The sequence below is a fragment of the Cannabis sativa genome, chromosome 2, assembly GCF_029168945.1.
Source record: "Cannabis sativa cultivar Pink pepper isolate KNU-18-1 chromosome 2, ASM2916894v1, whole genome shotgun sequence".
NCBI lineage: Eukaryota > Viridiplantae > Streptophyta > Magnoliopsida > Rosales > Cannabaceae > Cannabis > Cannabis sativa.
The window spans coordinates 90,941,998-90,956,523 of record NC_083602.1 but is presented as its reverse complement, the minus strand read 5'-3'; the positions used below and the strand labels follow the sequence as shown (position 1 = coordinate 90,956,523).

Below are 14,526 nucleotides of genomic sequence, written 5' to 3'. Positions count from 1 at the left end.
CAATGAGCCTAGGTGAGCTCTAAACATGCCAACAAGGCATAACTTGTTAGACATTTATATGTATAAACTGAAACATATATGATTATGTATAAAGTGTGGAATTAATAAAAGATATATGCACTATAACTAAGAATCGAAATACCTCCAACTATTGAACCTTTAAGTTGAATAAGGAAAGAGAAGTTCATTCTATGGTTTACAAAATGGGTTTTGAAAATGATTGATATGTATTGTAAATGTGGGAAAATCATTGAAACACAACCCAAATATTACACATTTTTATTCCAAATGAACAAACAGATAGTGGTGATTGGCAGTGGCAAACACATCCTCCAAATGTTGATATCAGATTCTCCCACTTAAATTCATATATAGCCAACCTCAAAATCTGCATTCATTGATAGTAAGCTGAAGAGATTCAAGTCGAGGGAAACCTCCTCTTGAGCACACCATCTCTTCTCCCATAAAGCTCTGATAGTCAATTCTAAGGACTCTTAATTTTGGTAGCTTTTCTAATGTTGGCATTGGATCATCCTTAAGTTGGAGATTACTCAACTGTAACTTGATGAGATTTGGGGAGAATTGGTTGTCTTGTGGTAATCTTACTATAGGTGACCGCACTCTAAGCTTATAAATACAAGGACAGGTTAGTAAGAAAGGAACAATATCTATTATGTTGATGTAAGATGGATTATATACTTGTAAAGAGAAAAGACGAGTGAATGTGAGAGTTTGGGGATTGTGTAAGAATGTCTCAAAATTTCTATCCACACAAATTCGTAATTTTTTGAGACTCTCCTGTTGTAGAATATCACTCAAAAAAAGATCCTTGGTACGAACACCTACCAATGTCTGAAAATTTCTAGACTTAATTGATCTCAAGAATTTACCAAATTCTATGCCACCAACTAGATTTGAGAAATATAGATGCCTCAACTTTTCCAACTTCCACAATGAATTTGGTATTATTATATCAATCTGAGGCGATACTCTCAAAGTCTGTAGGCATCTTAAATTCCCAAAAGAAGATGGAATCTTTTCAATTCGCCAATTAGGAATACTTAATAACCTTAGATGGATCAAATTCCCAATTTCTGTAGGCAGTTTAGTTTCATACCTAGCATCATTCTCATCCATGATCAAAACTCTAAGCATCAAAAAGCGATTGCATACATGACTCAATACTCTTTTTCTGAACATAACATCTATGACTCTCCCCTTACCATGTACAGAAAGGGACCTAAGAGAGCCATCTATATTTCGAGCTTCATGAATTAAATCATAATTAGAACTTTCATGAACACATATGGCAATTCTTCTAATATTTGTTTCTATTGGTTCTTCCTCTCTATTCGTTCTCCAATCAATAAAATGTAGAAAGTTTTCTTCTTGAGCTTTAGACACACACAAATCTCGCATGAGATCATGAATGCAAATTGATTTAATCCTTCCTGTCGAACTCATTTGTTTTACTTGAATCATACTCCTCTCCACCAACTCACTCAACCAATCATATGCCACATCCTCCAAAGCTTCCACAGAACCTCTTCTTAACGATACAAAACCTTCTGCTATGAGTATATGGCACAACTCTTTTAGTCTTATCGTGACATCTTCAGCATAACGAGCCAAATACAAAAAACAAGGCTTCAACTGACGTGGTAACTCGCTATAACTTAATCCTAAGACCGAAGAAACACTGCAATATTTTGAGTCATCATCATGTTGTGGATTACCTTGACCTATGCAGCGAATTACATTTTCTTTCATCAGCTCCCACTGATATAAGGTGTGTTTCTTAGAAAGAAGCCCAACAAGCACAATGATAGCTAATGGCAAACCAGAGCACTTTTTAAGCATCTCCACCGCTAGTTCTTTCTTCCTTTCTTCATCATCATCCTCATTTGAGTCTGAATTTATCCATTGAAAATGCACAAAATGAGTTATGATTTAAGTAATGGAACATTATTTATACTCTTACATACTATTGAATTGTCACTAATGCTACATGTGTTTTTTCTATGGATGAAAGGAGTAAATTAATATGAAGGAAATAAAATATTAGAATATTTTATATGGACTGACATAATTAAGTGTTATTTACACAACATCGATATCAACAAAGGTAAAAATTAATATTATGATGATTAAGTTAATAAGAATGAAGTATAGTATATTAATTGATGGATGCATTCCAATGTGGGAGTACTTGTTCTGAAACAGCTCCCAACTCTCCTCTTCATTGAGGAAATGAGGTTCATGGATGAAACCGTGTTGATCCACATGCAAAGCCACAACCTTATTCCGAGTAGTGAGTAAGATCCTGCTATGTGTGTCTCCTTGAGTAGGGAATGCATGCTTTAGAAGATCCCATGTTGTTGTGGTCCATATATCATCAAGAACCACCAAACATTTGTTCTGTTTCTGAAAGTTGTGAACCTTCCTTGCTAATTCATCATCACTTAAGTTTTTGATGCGATTTCTTTCTGCATCTATTTGAGAAGTGAAACCAGATAAAATTGTTTCCAAGACATCGCGTCTATTACATTGCTGAGATATTGAGGCCCAAGCATAACAATCAAAGTGAGTCCTGACTTGAGGATGCTGATAGACCTTTCTTGCAAGAGTAGTCTTCCCCAAACCACCCATCCCATAGACAGAAATCACCTTATGCTTATCAGGGTCCTCTTTTTCAGTCAAAAGGGCAACCAAATCTTGGATATCTTTATCGAATCCAACAATAACATTGTCTTCAACATACGAATAAGCTTTCCTCAACTCTTTTTGTTTCTGGACATAGCTTGATGACGCTTCAATTGCATTGCCTAATGATCTGTGTACGCCAAGTGCTTCTAATTCTGATGTCCAAGTATCAATACTAGATGAGATCTTCTTTATCTTTGATCCAACTTTATACACATCAATAATGCCAACACACCATTTCAATGCACGTCTCATAGTTCCATGATTAGAAGAGGAAGCCACTTTGAAGACATAAGTCTCAATAACATCCTCCAAGGCATAAGCATTTTCTCTGACTTGGACAACCAAAAGGCGAACTCTCTCATCAGCACCATTTCTAACCCAAGCATCTGTATCTTTCAAGAAAGCACTCATACATTGAAGCTTGATTTTTGCTTTCCCCACTTGGCCTTTGATTCCATGCAAGAATTCAGCTTCGGAAATCACCAAGTCTCCAAGCCTTTCAATCACAAATGAAACAACAGCATCTGCCATATGATGATCTTGCTCTGTAAACAACAGAATTGAATTAAATTGTATGATATGATATGAACTAACAACAAAAGAGATCACTCATTTAAGCATTTCTATCCCAAGTGGTGTTGTTGGTATTCAATCATGGCTGCTGTTTTTGCCTCAAATATCTTTGCTTTTTGATAATAGTAATCAATTAATGAAAGGGAATTCTTTCTTTCGCAATTCATTTTCCATATACAGGTAGCACTTTTTCTACATATTAATAAATATTACTAACTGTACCAAGAAAAATGCAACCACCACAATTGACTACACATATGGATAAGATTAAGATTCAAACCTGATTAAAATATGAATAAGACACGCATGGACAAACTCATTTGAGCTTGACTCCAAAGTCTTTCCAAGAAAACAAAAAAACCTCATATATGAGTTGTGCAATGGTACACCTGTGTTTCCCAGTAAACAAAAATTTCATAAAAAATTATTACAGCAAAAATGAGTTCATGTCTCAGCTCTGTTATAATGTGAGATTCAATTGCTAGAAATAAATCATCCACTAAAGCCTCATAATGTTCTTCTTGATGAGTACTACAATGCTCGGATTTCTGATTTGAACATAATGTTTTAAGATATAGGCCAACTTATAGAATTATATCAAAACCAGCCTGCAAATATTACAACTTTTCAAACCAATCAACATCTATGTTAGAGTTAGAGACTTTTCTATGCTTTACATCATATTCTATTTTCTTTACAATTGCTCCTATTGTGTATACATTTAAATTCCAAATAGCCTCATTTCCATACAGTTGCCATAGCAGCTGCAAAAACTTGCCTTTTATATTTACTTTCCTTCAATTTTTCAAGGAATAATTTCCTAAACACAAAAATAATAAAATAATTACAGAAAATACGGTTTTTGATGTATTTTTATCTTCTACTCTTTATTTTGCGGTTGATTTTTTGTTATTTATATATCATTTTTTGTGTTGTTTTCTGTTAATTTCATGTGGTTTTCTTGTGATATTATAAAATACTGTAAAAATGTAAAAAAATAAAAAATCTATAAACATAAAAAAATTTTATGTAAAAATTTTATGAAAAATTAACCGTTTTTGTAATTTTTTCCATTTTTCAATCCCTTCCTGCCAAAGTCCTCCATCCCAGCCAGAACTTAATTAATACCACACAAAGGACACATCTCATCAGCAATAATATGTTACATCTAAATAATCTCTCTTTCCTTTTCAACCTATCCAACACTGCAAGCTAGAGAATAAATTTGTGTTTCGAAATTGAAAGTCTATTTCATACCTCGCCTTGCCAAGAAGCCTTTCTTTGAGGAGGACACAATGCTCATTGATCCGATAAGGGCTTGTTTAAACGATACCAGAGCGAAGATTGTTGAATTTATCTTTAATCATGTCTACTTGTAGTCCCTCCAATTGACCCACAATGTATCTTGTTTAGTTTCAACTGTCCATACATATTTCTCTATTGCTGCTTCTTTCTTTGTTTTACTCATTTCATCTCACAACAAATTCCTACAAACCGAGTTAACTCTTTGTAGAAATTTCTTTGGAAGAATATAATTTGAGCCCAACAAATCAATATATGGAAGACTTAGTTTCACTTGGTTGTTGGGTTGATTGGACTATTTTACTTGCATTGCATATATGGATTGCATTGCATACAACACTCTGATCAAATCCAATTTAATACTAAGACAATGATTAGAGGAAGAAAACAATTACAAAACATCAACAGAAGAACACAAAAACAAAAGATAACACTCTGCACATGAACTCTTGTCAATTACAGAAAGAGACAGTAATTTAAGAATTAAAACACAACAACACAATTCGAATATTACACATTACATTCCAATTATTAATAATTGAACTAACAGACACTAGACACTGGTGAATGGTGATTGGCAATGGCAAACACATCCTCCAAATGTTGATATGAGATTCTATCAATCTGCATTCATAGTAATGCCAATACAGAAAATGCATAAGCAAATAAGTACATATATACTTACTAGTTTGTGAGTAAGTGTCTTTGTTACTTTCACCCATTTTTAAGGGATGTAATTTTATTTCATAATTAAAAATTTTAATTACAGAATAATAAACATGATAACAATGATTCGAAACTCATACTCATTGGATCTGTTTTCTTAAGTGGTTCTGTGTTTATGAATGTACTTCTTTTGTTAGCAACTTGTTTTGTTATTTTTCGATTCAAACAGAAGAGGAAAGCAATTATTCCACCGAAATTCGAAGCCATCAAGGGAAAAAGCTTAAGAAGCTTCAGTTATGAGGAGCTAGAGAAAGCAACCAATAAGTTCAGTGAGCAACTAGGAAGTGGTGCTTTTGGTACTGTTTTCAAAGGAGTTATAAGCATTAATGGTTATAGTAACTGTATTGCTATTAAGAAGTTGGACAAAATAGACATGGCAAGAGAAGCATCAGGTGAGCAGGAGTTCAAGGCAGAAGTAAGTGCCATTGGTCGTACGAATCATAAGAATTTAGTTCAGCTAATTGGGCTCTGCAATGAAGGGCAACACCGATTACTCGTCTATGAATTCATGAACAATGGTTCTCTAGGGAGCTTTCTTTTTGGACCATCTCCAAGGCCAAGCTGGCACCACAGAACACAAATTGGTTTAGACATAGCAATGGGGCTTTGTTACTTACATGAAGAGTGTAGTACACAGATCATACATTGTGATATTAAACCTCAAAACATCCTCCTAGATGACTCATTTACAGCAAGAATATCTGATTTTGGATTAGCTAAGATTTTGACAAAGAATCAGACTCAAACAAAGACTGGAATAAGAGGAAGCAGAGGGTATGTTGCACCTGAATGGTTCAAAAACTCAGGTGTGAGAGTTAAGGTTGATGTGTATAGCTATGGTATAGTGTTATTGGAATTGATTTGTTGTAGGAGGAAGTTTGAAGCTAAGGTAGAAGAAGAAAATGAAATGATACTGTGTGATTGGGTTTATGATTGCTATAAAGATGGGAAAATGGATATGGTTTTGGTGAATGATGAAGAAGCCTTGGGTGACATGAACAGAGTAGAGAGGTTTGTAATGGTTGCATTGTGGTGTATTCAAGAGAATCCATTGTTGAGACCCACCATCAAAAAAGTTATTCATATGCTTGAAGGAATCATTCAAATTTCTATTCCTCCCAACCCCTCTTCATTTACTAATTAATGTTAATTAATTATTCAACTTTTATAGTAATGTCGTAACAAGCAACATAGTGATTGTTCATACTTCATTGAATTGTTCTTTATAAAGAATGTTGTGCTTACGAGTTATAATGATGCTCTTAGGAATATTAATTAGTTCAATAATTCCATATCTGTAAGAGTGAGCTGAAAAACACTGCACATGAGCTTTTCTTGTTATTGCACATTTTGCTAAAAGAAAACGACAATGTTGATGAGACAACAATCCAAACATATATATTACATAACAACATATAAAACATAAAAATTTAAAACAGACACTAATTTAAGAATTAAAACACAACACAATTCGAATATTACACTTTATATTTTAAATATTAATAATTGAATAAACAGACATTGATGATTGGCAGTGACAACACATCCTCCAAACCTTGATATGATATTCTCCCACTTTAATTCATATTTAGTCAATCTGCATTCATAGTATTGCCAATACGAAAATGCATGAGCAAATAAGTACTCAGTACATATATATATATTCACTTCTACTCATTATTAAGGGTTGCATTTTATTGATAATTAAAAATTCAATTACACAATAATAAATAAGAGGGAAAAAATAACATTAATTGTGTAAAAATAGATTCAAAATCATTCATAAAAACTATACATTTCATAGCTAAAAAATAATAACATAATTAGACATTACACATGTCAAATTATGGTTGTTTATATATAATTTAATCAGTCATAAAAAATAGAGATATATGACATACTGTATGAATATCATTTTTTACAAAATATAATGAAAGTAATTATAAACTAAAAATAAAGAACTAATAACTAATGGATAACATCCCAAAAGGGGTGTTTTAGTAAAAATCTATATATATAATATAAAGGAAAACATAAAATAAGTTTAGGTGGGATCTTAGATTTTTTTTATTCTATTTTTAAAATTTTGTAAAGTTTTTCTATTTTATTTAGAAAATAACTACAAAAATACATGAACTAAATATCCCACATTGTTTATAAATGATGTAGGCATCATCTATGTAGCTTATAAATATTATTCTTTTTATGTCATATTAATTCATTCAAAAGTATTTTTGTTTATGGGTGGTTGATTAATTTCTTACCCTATAAATTTTTATTATTTTATTTTTAAAATTTTTAAATTTTTTATCTTTCATCTAATATATATTTCATTATTTATATTTTTAAAAGTAATTATTTAATAAATATTTGTTTTATACGTTTTTTATATTTGATGTAATATATAATAATAATATACAATTTAAGTTAATTTTATTTTAAGATTTTATATATATAATTCTATATTTTTATTAGCCCAAAAAAATTCTAACTAAATTATTTTAAATGAAATTAAACATTATTGTTTTTTTCAATATATAAAGAAAAATATAAATCAAATGAGATCTTATGAACATTTTCTTACTATTTATCTATTAATATTATATCTATTTTATAATATTTCTTCTAAGTAATATATATATATATATATATATATATATTTTGTAATAGTTTCACCCTATGTGAGTATTATACTTATTAACTACAAGTAAACATAATATATATTATAGAAAAATTCTACAATGCACACCCTTAAAATGGATATATTGATGCACTCCTATTTGTTTTAGCATCCAAAATAATTTTTTGGTCAAATTTTTTCTCATAGTCATGTACGTTATAATTATTTAAGACAACTTGCAAAATTTTAAGAAATTCAGAAAAGTTTAACACGCCGAAAACTATGTTCAAACAGTGTGTTGCACGTGTGACTATTTTATTTTATACGCGTGTAAAATAGACTGTTTGAACATTGTTTTCTATATTGTAAATTATTCCGAATTTTTTAAAATTTTGTAGGATATCTTAAATAGATATAACGTACATGAATATGAAAAAAATTAGACTAAAAAATTCTTCTAGATGCCGAAACAAGTTAAGGGTGCATCAATACATCCATTTTAAGGGGGTGCATTGTAGAATCACCCTGTATTATATTTCATTAAAAAATACTATATTTCTTCATTCACATCGATTTATCCAAAAATTAACATTGTTTCTCTTTGTAGAGGCAATTGAATACCTATTTATATATAAATATATATTCAATTGATCAACTTTATATAAGTATCTAAAAATTAATTTTTTTTTTCTATAGATTTGATTATTTTTATTTCATAATTACTTTGAATATGTATTTTAATTAGTTATATACATCTTAATTGAGTTTAAAAAATGTGGCACTAGGAAAGAGAAGAGACAAAAATATTCATCAATTAAAATAATAATATTAGTCTAACTTAAAAAATTGATACAAACAATTAATATTATAAATAATAATAGTAATAAAAAAAGATAACAAATCATGATTCATTAATTTAATGAATTGTTGTAACAAAAAATTAATAAATAATATTTTAAAATATCTACCTCTCATTCAATAAAAACGTTAAAAATTTACAATGTTTAAATTATTAATACTTAATTAATATTGTTATATAAATAAAAAAAAACTATAAAAAATATTTAATTTAAATATATATGAACAAAAAATTAAGTTTTACTATAAATGAATAAATAAAAAAATTTTGATAATTTTTTTAATTACAGAAAAATTTATACCATTATAACTTATGATTCATTTAAAAGAATTATTTTTCTAATAGCTTTTAATTATTATAAATAACTTTATTCGAAATGTGCTTTTATTTTTATTGTGTTATGATTAATATTTGTGCTAATCACAAATAAAAGAAATTTTACATAAATATATTATATAATTTAATATTATTCTTAAATAAATATAAAATAGTATTAGACTGAATTGAGATTTTATTCGTAACTAAAAATTAATTTTTTTAATGTAAAATTTTAAAAAAAAAAATTATTAAAACCGCGCGAAGTGCAAATCTATTCCCTAGTTAATAATATAACTAAGAATATTTTAATTGCTTAATGTTAGGCTATATTTAGCCTATGTTTCGGGTCTGAAAAGTAAGCATTTTCTCGTTTATTGGTGTATTTTAGAGCGGTTTTACGCTTGATTTTCATTGTTTCAGATCGTTATTTGAAAATAAATTCAAAAATTTAATTTTAATATATAATTAATCTTCATTAAAGTCTTATAAGGAAATAAATTATTAGTTAACTATATGTTATAAGTTAATTATTATTTATTTTTATTTAATTTCTAAATTAATCACAATCATTCAATAGTAATCTAATAGCTTAAAAAAATGTAATCATAATGGCTTCATATTTAATGAAACCATTGAAACCTCCTCCATAATTCAATTAGTCCCTACTAATAGATTTTACAAAAAAAAATAACAATAGGTTTTTCAATTCTTTACAAAAACATAAAAGAAAATAATAAAATTATTGAGAAAAAATAGTTATATAAAAAAAAATGCTAAAAGAGCAAAAAAAAAAAACATGTTAATTTGAGAATTTAAGTAAAGATAATAATGATAGAAAAAGAAAAAGAATGGAGTTAACAACAAAAGATAGATATGTACCTGTATCACAATCGATGAATACACGTGATGGCACGTGGTTGACTTTGTGGAAATCGTCTCCTCCTTGCTCCATCCTTTCTTTGAATTTCTTAGGCATACGCTTTATCGTTATCTCATTGAGTGTAACAATGTTTCTTACTCCATCTGGAACTCTCCTCAATCCCCTGCATCCCCAAATAGTCAAATAGGCAAGTGTAGGCAATGCACTCTCCTCCACTTTCCACTCTTTCAAGTTTTTCAGACAAAACAGCCTCAGAGATTCAAGTCTAGGGAATCCTCCTCTTGAGCAAACCATCTCATCCCCCATAAAGCTATGATAGTCAATTCTAAGGACTCTTAATTTTGGTAGCTTTTCTAATGTTGGCATTGGATCATCCTCAAGTCTGAGATCAAACAACCTTAACTTGATGAGGTTTGGGGAGAATTGATTGACTTCTGGTAATCTTACTATAGGAGAGTACACACTAAGCTTATTAATGTGAGGACAGCTTAATATCAAAGGAACAATATCTATCTTCTCAAATGTATTGCGTATTTGTAAAGACTGAAGACGAGTGAATGTGAGAGTTTGGGGATTGTGTAAGAATCTGTCAAAATTTCCATCCACATAAATTCCTAATTTCTTCAGACTCTCCAACTGTAGAAGATCAGTCAGTAGAAGATCCTTGGTAGCAATACCTACCAATGTTTGTAAATTTCTAGACTTAGTTGACCTCAAGAAATTACCAAATTTTATGACCCTACCAGAAAAATGTAGATGCCTCAGTTGCTCCAACTTGCACATTGAACTTGGTATTATGATATTATCCTCGGTCCATACTCTCAAAGTCTGCAGGCATCTTAAATTCCCAAAAGAAGATGGAATCTTTTTTATTTCCCAATGAAGAATACTTAATAACCTTAGATGGATCAGATTCCCAATTTCTTTAGGCAAATTCAAAGTAGATATGTCATATTGATGAACAATAATCAAAACTCTAAGCTTCAAGAAGTGATTGCATGCATGTCTCAATACTCTTTTTCTATACTCAATTTTTCCACCTTGTAGAGCAAGGCACCTGAGAGAGCCATCATTGTTCCTAAACATATGAATAAAATCACTACCATCAATATTTCCATTATCATAGATGGAAACTCTTCGTACGTTTGCTTCTATTGGCTGTTCTCCTTTATTCTGCCAATCAGTAAAATGTAGAAAGTTTTCTTCTTGGGCTTTAGACACACACAAGTCTCTCATGAGATCATGAATGCAAAATGATTTTATCCTTCCTTCTGTTGAACTCATTTTTTTGACCTGAATCATACTCCTCTCCACCAACTCACACAACCAATCATATGCCACTTCCTCCAAAGTTTCCACAGGCCCTCTTCTTGGCGATATAAAACCTTCTGCTATGAGTACAAGACATAACTTTTTTGCTCTTATTGGGACATCTTCTGGGTAACGAGCCAAGTACAGAAAACAAGGCTTCAAGTGACGTGGTAACTCGCTGTAACTCAAACCCAAGACCCCTGAAACACCACGGTAATTTGAGTCAACATCATGTTGTTGATCACCTTCACCTATGCAGAGAATTACATTTGCTTTCATCAACTCCCAGTCACGTATGGTCTGTTTCTTAGATAGAAGACCAGCGAGCACAATGATGGCTAATGGCAGACCAGAGCACTTTTTAAGCATCTCTACCGCTAATTCTTTCTTCCTTTCTTCATCATCATTTGAATCTAAATTTGTCCATTGAAAATACACAAAAAGACTTATGATTTAGCTTTTAAGTATGAGGCTTACAAAATAATATTACTGGATTGTCATCAAGTCAAAACCTACGCGTAAAATTAAATTAAATGGAGCTCTGCCACTTAGATCCTATCACACTAATGTCAGTATAATATGTATATCTGCTTAACAAACTAGGAAAATATACAAAGTGAATGTATTGACATGTATAAATATAAACGGTAGGAAAGATAAATAAATAAATAAATAAAAAAAAAAGAATATTAAAAAGAATGAAGTAGTAGTCTGTATATTACCTGATGGATCTGTTCCAATAGAATAGCACTTATTCTGAAATAGCTTCCAACTCTCCTCGTCATTTAGGAAATGAGGTTCATGGATGAAACCATGTGGATCGGCATGAAAAGCTACAACCTTATTCCGAGTAGTGAGTAAGATCTTGCTATGCAATGTGTCTCCTTGAGTAGTCGTAGGGAATACATGTTTTAGAAGATCCCATGTTGTAGCAGTCCATATATCATCAAGGACCACCAAACATTTTTTCTGTTTCTGAAAGTCGTAAAGCTCCCTTGCTAATTCAACATCACTTAAGTTTTTGATTTCTTCTCTTCTTTCTTTGGTGGGAGAAGTGAAAGCAAAGTAAACTTCTTCGAAGACATTGCGTGTATTACATTGCTGAGATATTGAGGCCCAAGCATAACAATCAAAGTGAGTCCTGACATGAGGATGCTGATAGACCTTTCTTGCAAGAGTAGTTTTGCCCAAACCACCCATCCCACATACAGAGATCACCTTATGCTTATGAGGGTTCTCTTTTTCAGTCAAAAGGGCAACCAACTCTTTAATATCTTTATCAAATCCGACAACAACATTGTCTTCAACAAAAGAATAAGCTTGCCTCAACTGTCTTTGCTGTTGGACATAGCTGCTTGAAGAAGCTTCATCTGCTTTGTGTATTGATCTCTGTACTCCAAGTGCTTCTAATTGTGAAGTCCAAGTATCAATGTTGGATGAGATCCTCTCAATCTCTGTTCCAACTTTGTGGACATCAATTCCCTCTCTGAAGATGTTAATAGATCTTTTTAGTACACCTTCATTCCTCTTCAAAGCCACTTTGAAGACATAAGTCTCAATAACATCTTCCAAGTCAAGAGAATTTTCTCTGATTTGGACAACCAAAAGGCGAACTCTGTCATCACCATTTCTTACCCAAGCATCAGCATCTTTTAAGAAAGCACTCATACATTGAAGCTTGATCTGTGCATTCCCCACTTGGGCTTTAACTCCATACAAGAACTTGGCTTCATCAATTAGCAAGTCTCCAAGCCTTTTAATCACAAATGAAACAACAGCATCTGCCATTTGATGGTTTTGCTAAGTAACTAAATTGAATTAGAGGTGATCTTGTTCATCTGCCTTTTCAAGTTCATTAAATGTTGATGGGTTCATGCTTGACTAACTTCAATATTATATAATTAAATTTAGTGGTGTGGTAGTGGGAGCTAGTAGAATCTTTTCTCATTGTGATCAGATCATCATGCAATTTTAAATTAAATAATTACTTTTTTGAATTAAATATGTTTCATTTTCTCATATTCGATGTGCTTTTGTCTTTCTTTACATTAATTAATTTTAATTTTAAAATTGATATATAGCTGTAGATTAAATTAAAAAATTACCTTTTTATATTAAATATATTTTGTTTTCTTGATTTTCTTAGATTCACATGTGCTTTTGTCTTCGAAGTATACTCTTATAGTCCAAAAGGTAACAATATTATAAATATTTTATGGCTAGACTAATGGGAAATTTACACTAAATATTAATTTTCTTTTAAAGGGTTAAGACACAAAATGATTTTAAATTTGGAAATTAAGTTAGCAAATGTTCCCTTTTTAAAAAAAATTAAGAAAATGTCCAAAAATAATAAATTAGCTAATAAAAATTATAAAAAATATATTTATCACATATTTTTCTTTAAAAAAATATATAATAATAAAATTAAGTTATATAATTTTTAGTATTGCATATTATTATATTATAATAAAAATGAATAAATATATTAGATCATTAAATATATACAGCAGTATTTGATATACCGTATAACTGAAAATTAATATACAGTAGTAATAAAATTATATATACCATAAAGAAATTGTAACAATATTAAATTAATACTCAAAAAATATATATATCAGGCTAACAAAATTATATATAGCACAATTAAAAAATATGTATACATTCCAAAAAATTTATATATAATAAAATAGAAATTAAATATCATCTTAAATAAATGATATACTATAGACAACAAAAACCATATACCATACAAGACAATGTATATACCTACAATAAAAAATAAAACAAAATAATGTAATATTATTAAAAAAAATTGTATATATCATATTAACAAAATTATGTATCACCTTTATGTATAATAAAATAAAAACTAAACATGCATTATCTAAAATAAAATAATATACTATACAATAAAACTTATATACTATATAACACAAAATATATGTCTTACAATAGAAATATATATAATAATAACAACAAATAAAAATAAAAATATATAAGATGCTAATAAAATTATATATCATATCAACAAAAGTACAATAGAAAATATAACTTAAATATTATTTTAAAAAATTGTATACCGTATAACAAAAAATACATATACCATATACTAAAAATAATAATAAGAAATATATATTACTGAAAGGTCATAAACAATTCAAAATAGGGGAATTATCCCATATACTATTTTTTAAACTTTTTTTTTTTTTCAAATTTACTGTTTGA

The 14,526-nt window shown here is 29.8% G+C and overlaps 3 protein-coding genes across 4 annotated transcripts; 1 reads left to right on the top strand and 2 right to left on the bottom strand.

Moving 5' to 3' along the window:
* Positions 1-381: 381 nt before the first annotated feature.
* On the bottom strand, positions 382-3,237 carry LOC133034593 (probable disease resistance protein RF9). Its single transcript, XM_061109705.1, has 2 exons — positions 2,271-3,237; positions 382-1,910 (listed from the first exon to the last, which is right to left on the bottom strand). The coding sequence occupies exons 1-2, from the start codon at positions 3,235-3,237 to the stop codon at positions 382-384; spliced, it is 2,496 nt and encodes an 831-aa protein (XP_060965688.1).
* A 1,832-nt stretch (positions 3,238-5,069) lies between these two features.
* Positions 5,070-6,490, top strand: LOC133035186 (G-type lectin S-receptor-like serine/threonine-protein kinase LECRK4). Its single transcript, XM_061111036.1, has one exon. The coding sequence runs from the start codon at positions 5,423-5,425 to the stop codon at positions 6,449-6,451; it is 1,029 nt and encodes a 342-aa protein (XP_060967019.1). The 5' UTR covers positions 5,070-5,422; the 3' UTR covers positions 6,452-6,490.
* Positions 6,491-6,616: 126 nt separating this feature from the next.
* LOC133035178 (putative disease resistance protein At1g50180) lies at positions 6,617-13,131 on the bottom strand. Of its 2 annotated transcripts, none has more exons than XM_061111028.1 (3): positions 12,018-13,131; positions 9,984-11,708; positions 6,617-6,904 (listed from the first exon to the last, which is right to left on the bottom strand). In XM_061111028.1, exons 1-3 carry the CDS (start codon positions 13,081-13,083, stop codon positions 6,900-6,902), a joined length of 2,796 nt encoding a protein of 931 aa, XP_060967011.1. In that variant the 5' UTR covers positions 13,084-13,131; the 3' UTR covers positions 6,617-6,899. The 2 variants fall into 2 exon arrangements, with proteins under 2 accessions (XP_060967011.1, XP_060967010.1); XM_061111027.1 differs by lacking the exon at positions 6,617-6,904 and adding an exon at positions 9,764-9,838 and having other exon boundaries at positions 9,900-11,708.
* Positions 13,132-14,526: the final 1,395 nt, after the last annotated feature.

Coding starts and splice junctions, on each gene's coding strand:
- LOC133035178 (XM_061111027.1), bottom strand. CDS start 13,083: ATGGCAGATGCTGTTGTTTCATTTGTGATTAAAAGGCTTGGAGACTTG. Junction 11,709..12,017: donor TATTGGAACAGATCCATCAG/GTAATATACAGA, acceptor GGACAAATTTAG/ATTCAAATGATGATGAAGAA.
- LOC133034593 (XM_061109705.1), bottom strand. CDS start 3,237: ATGGCAGATGCTGTTGTTTCATTTGTGATTGAAAGGCTTGGAGACTTG. Junction 1,911..2,270: donor TTTGCATGTGGATCAACACG/GTTTCATCCATG, acceptor GGATAAATTCAG/ACTCAAATGAGGATGATGAT.
- LOC133035186 (XM_061111036.1), top strand. CDS start 5,423: ATGAATGTACTTCTTTTGTTAGCAACTTGTTTTGTTATTTTTCGATTC.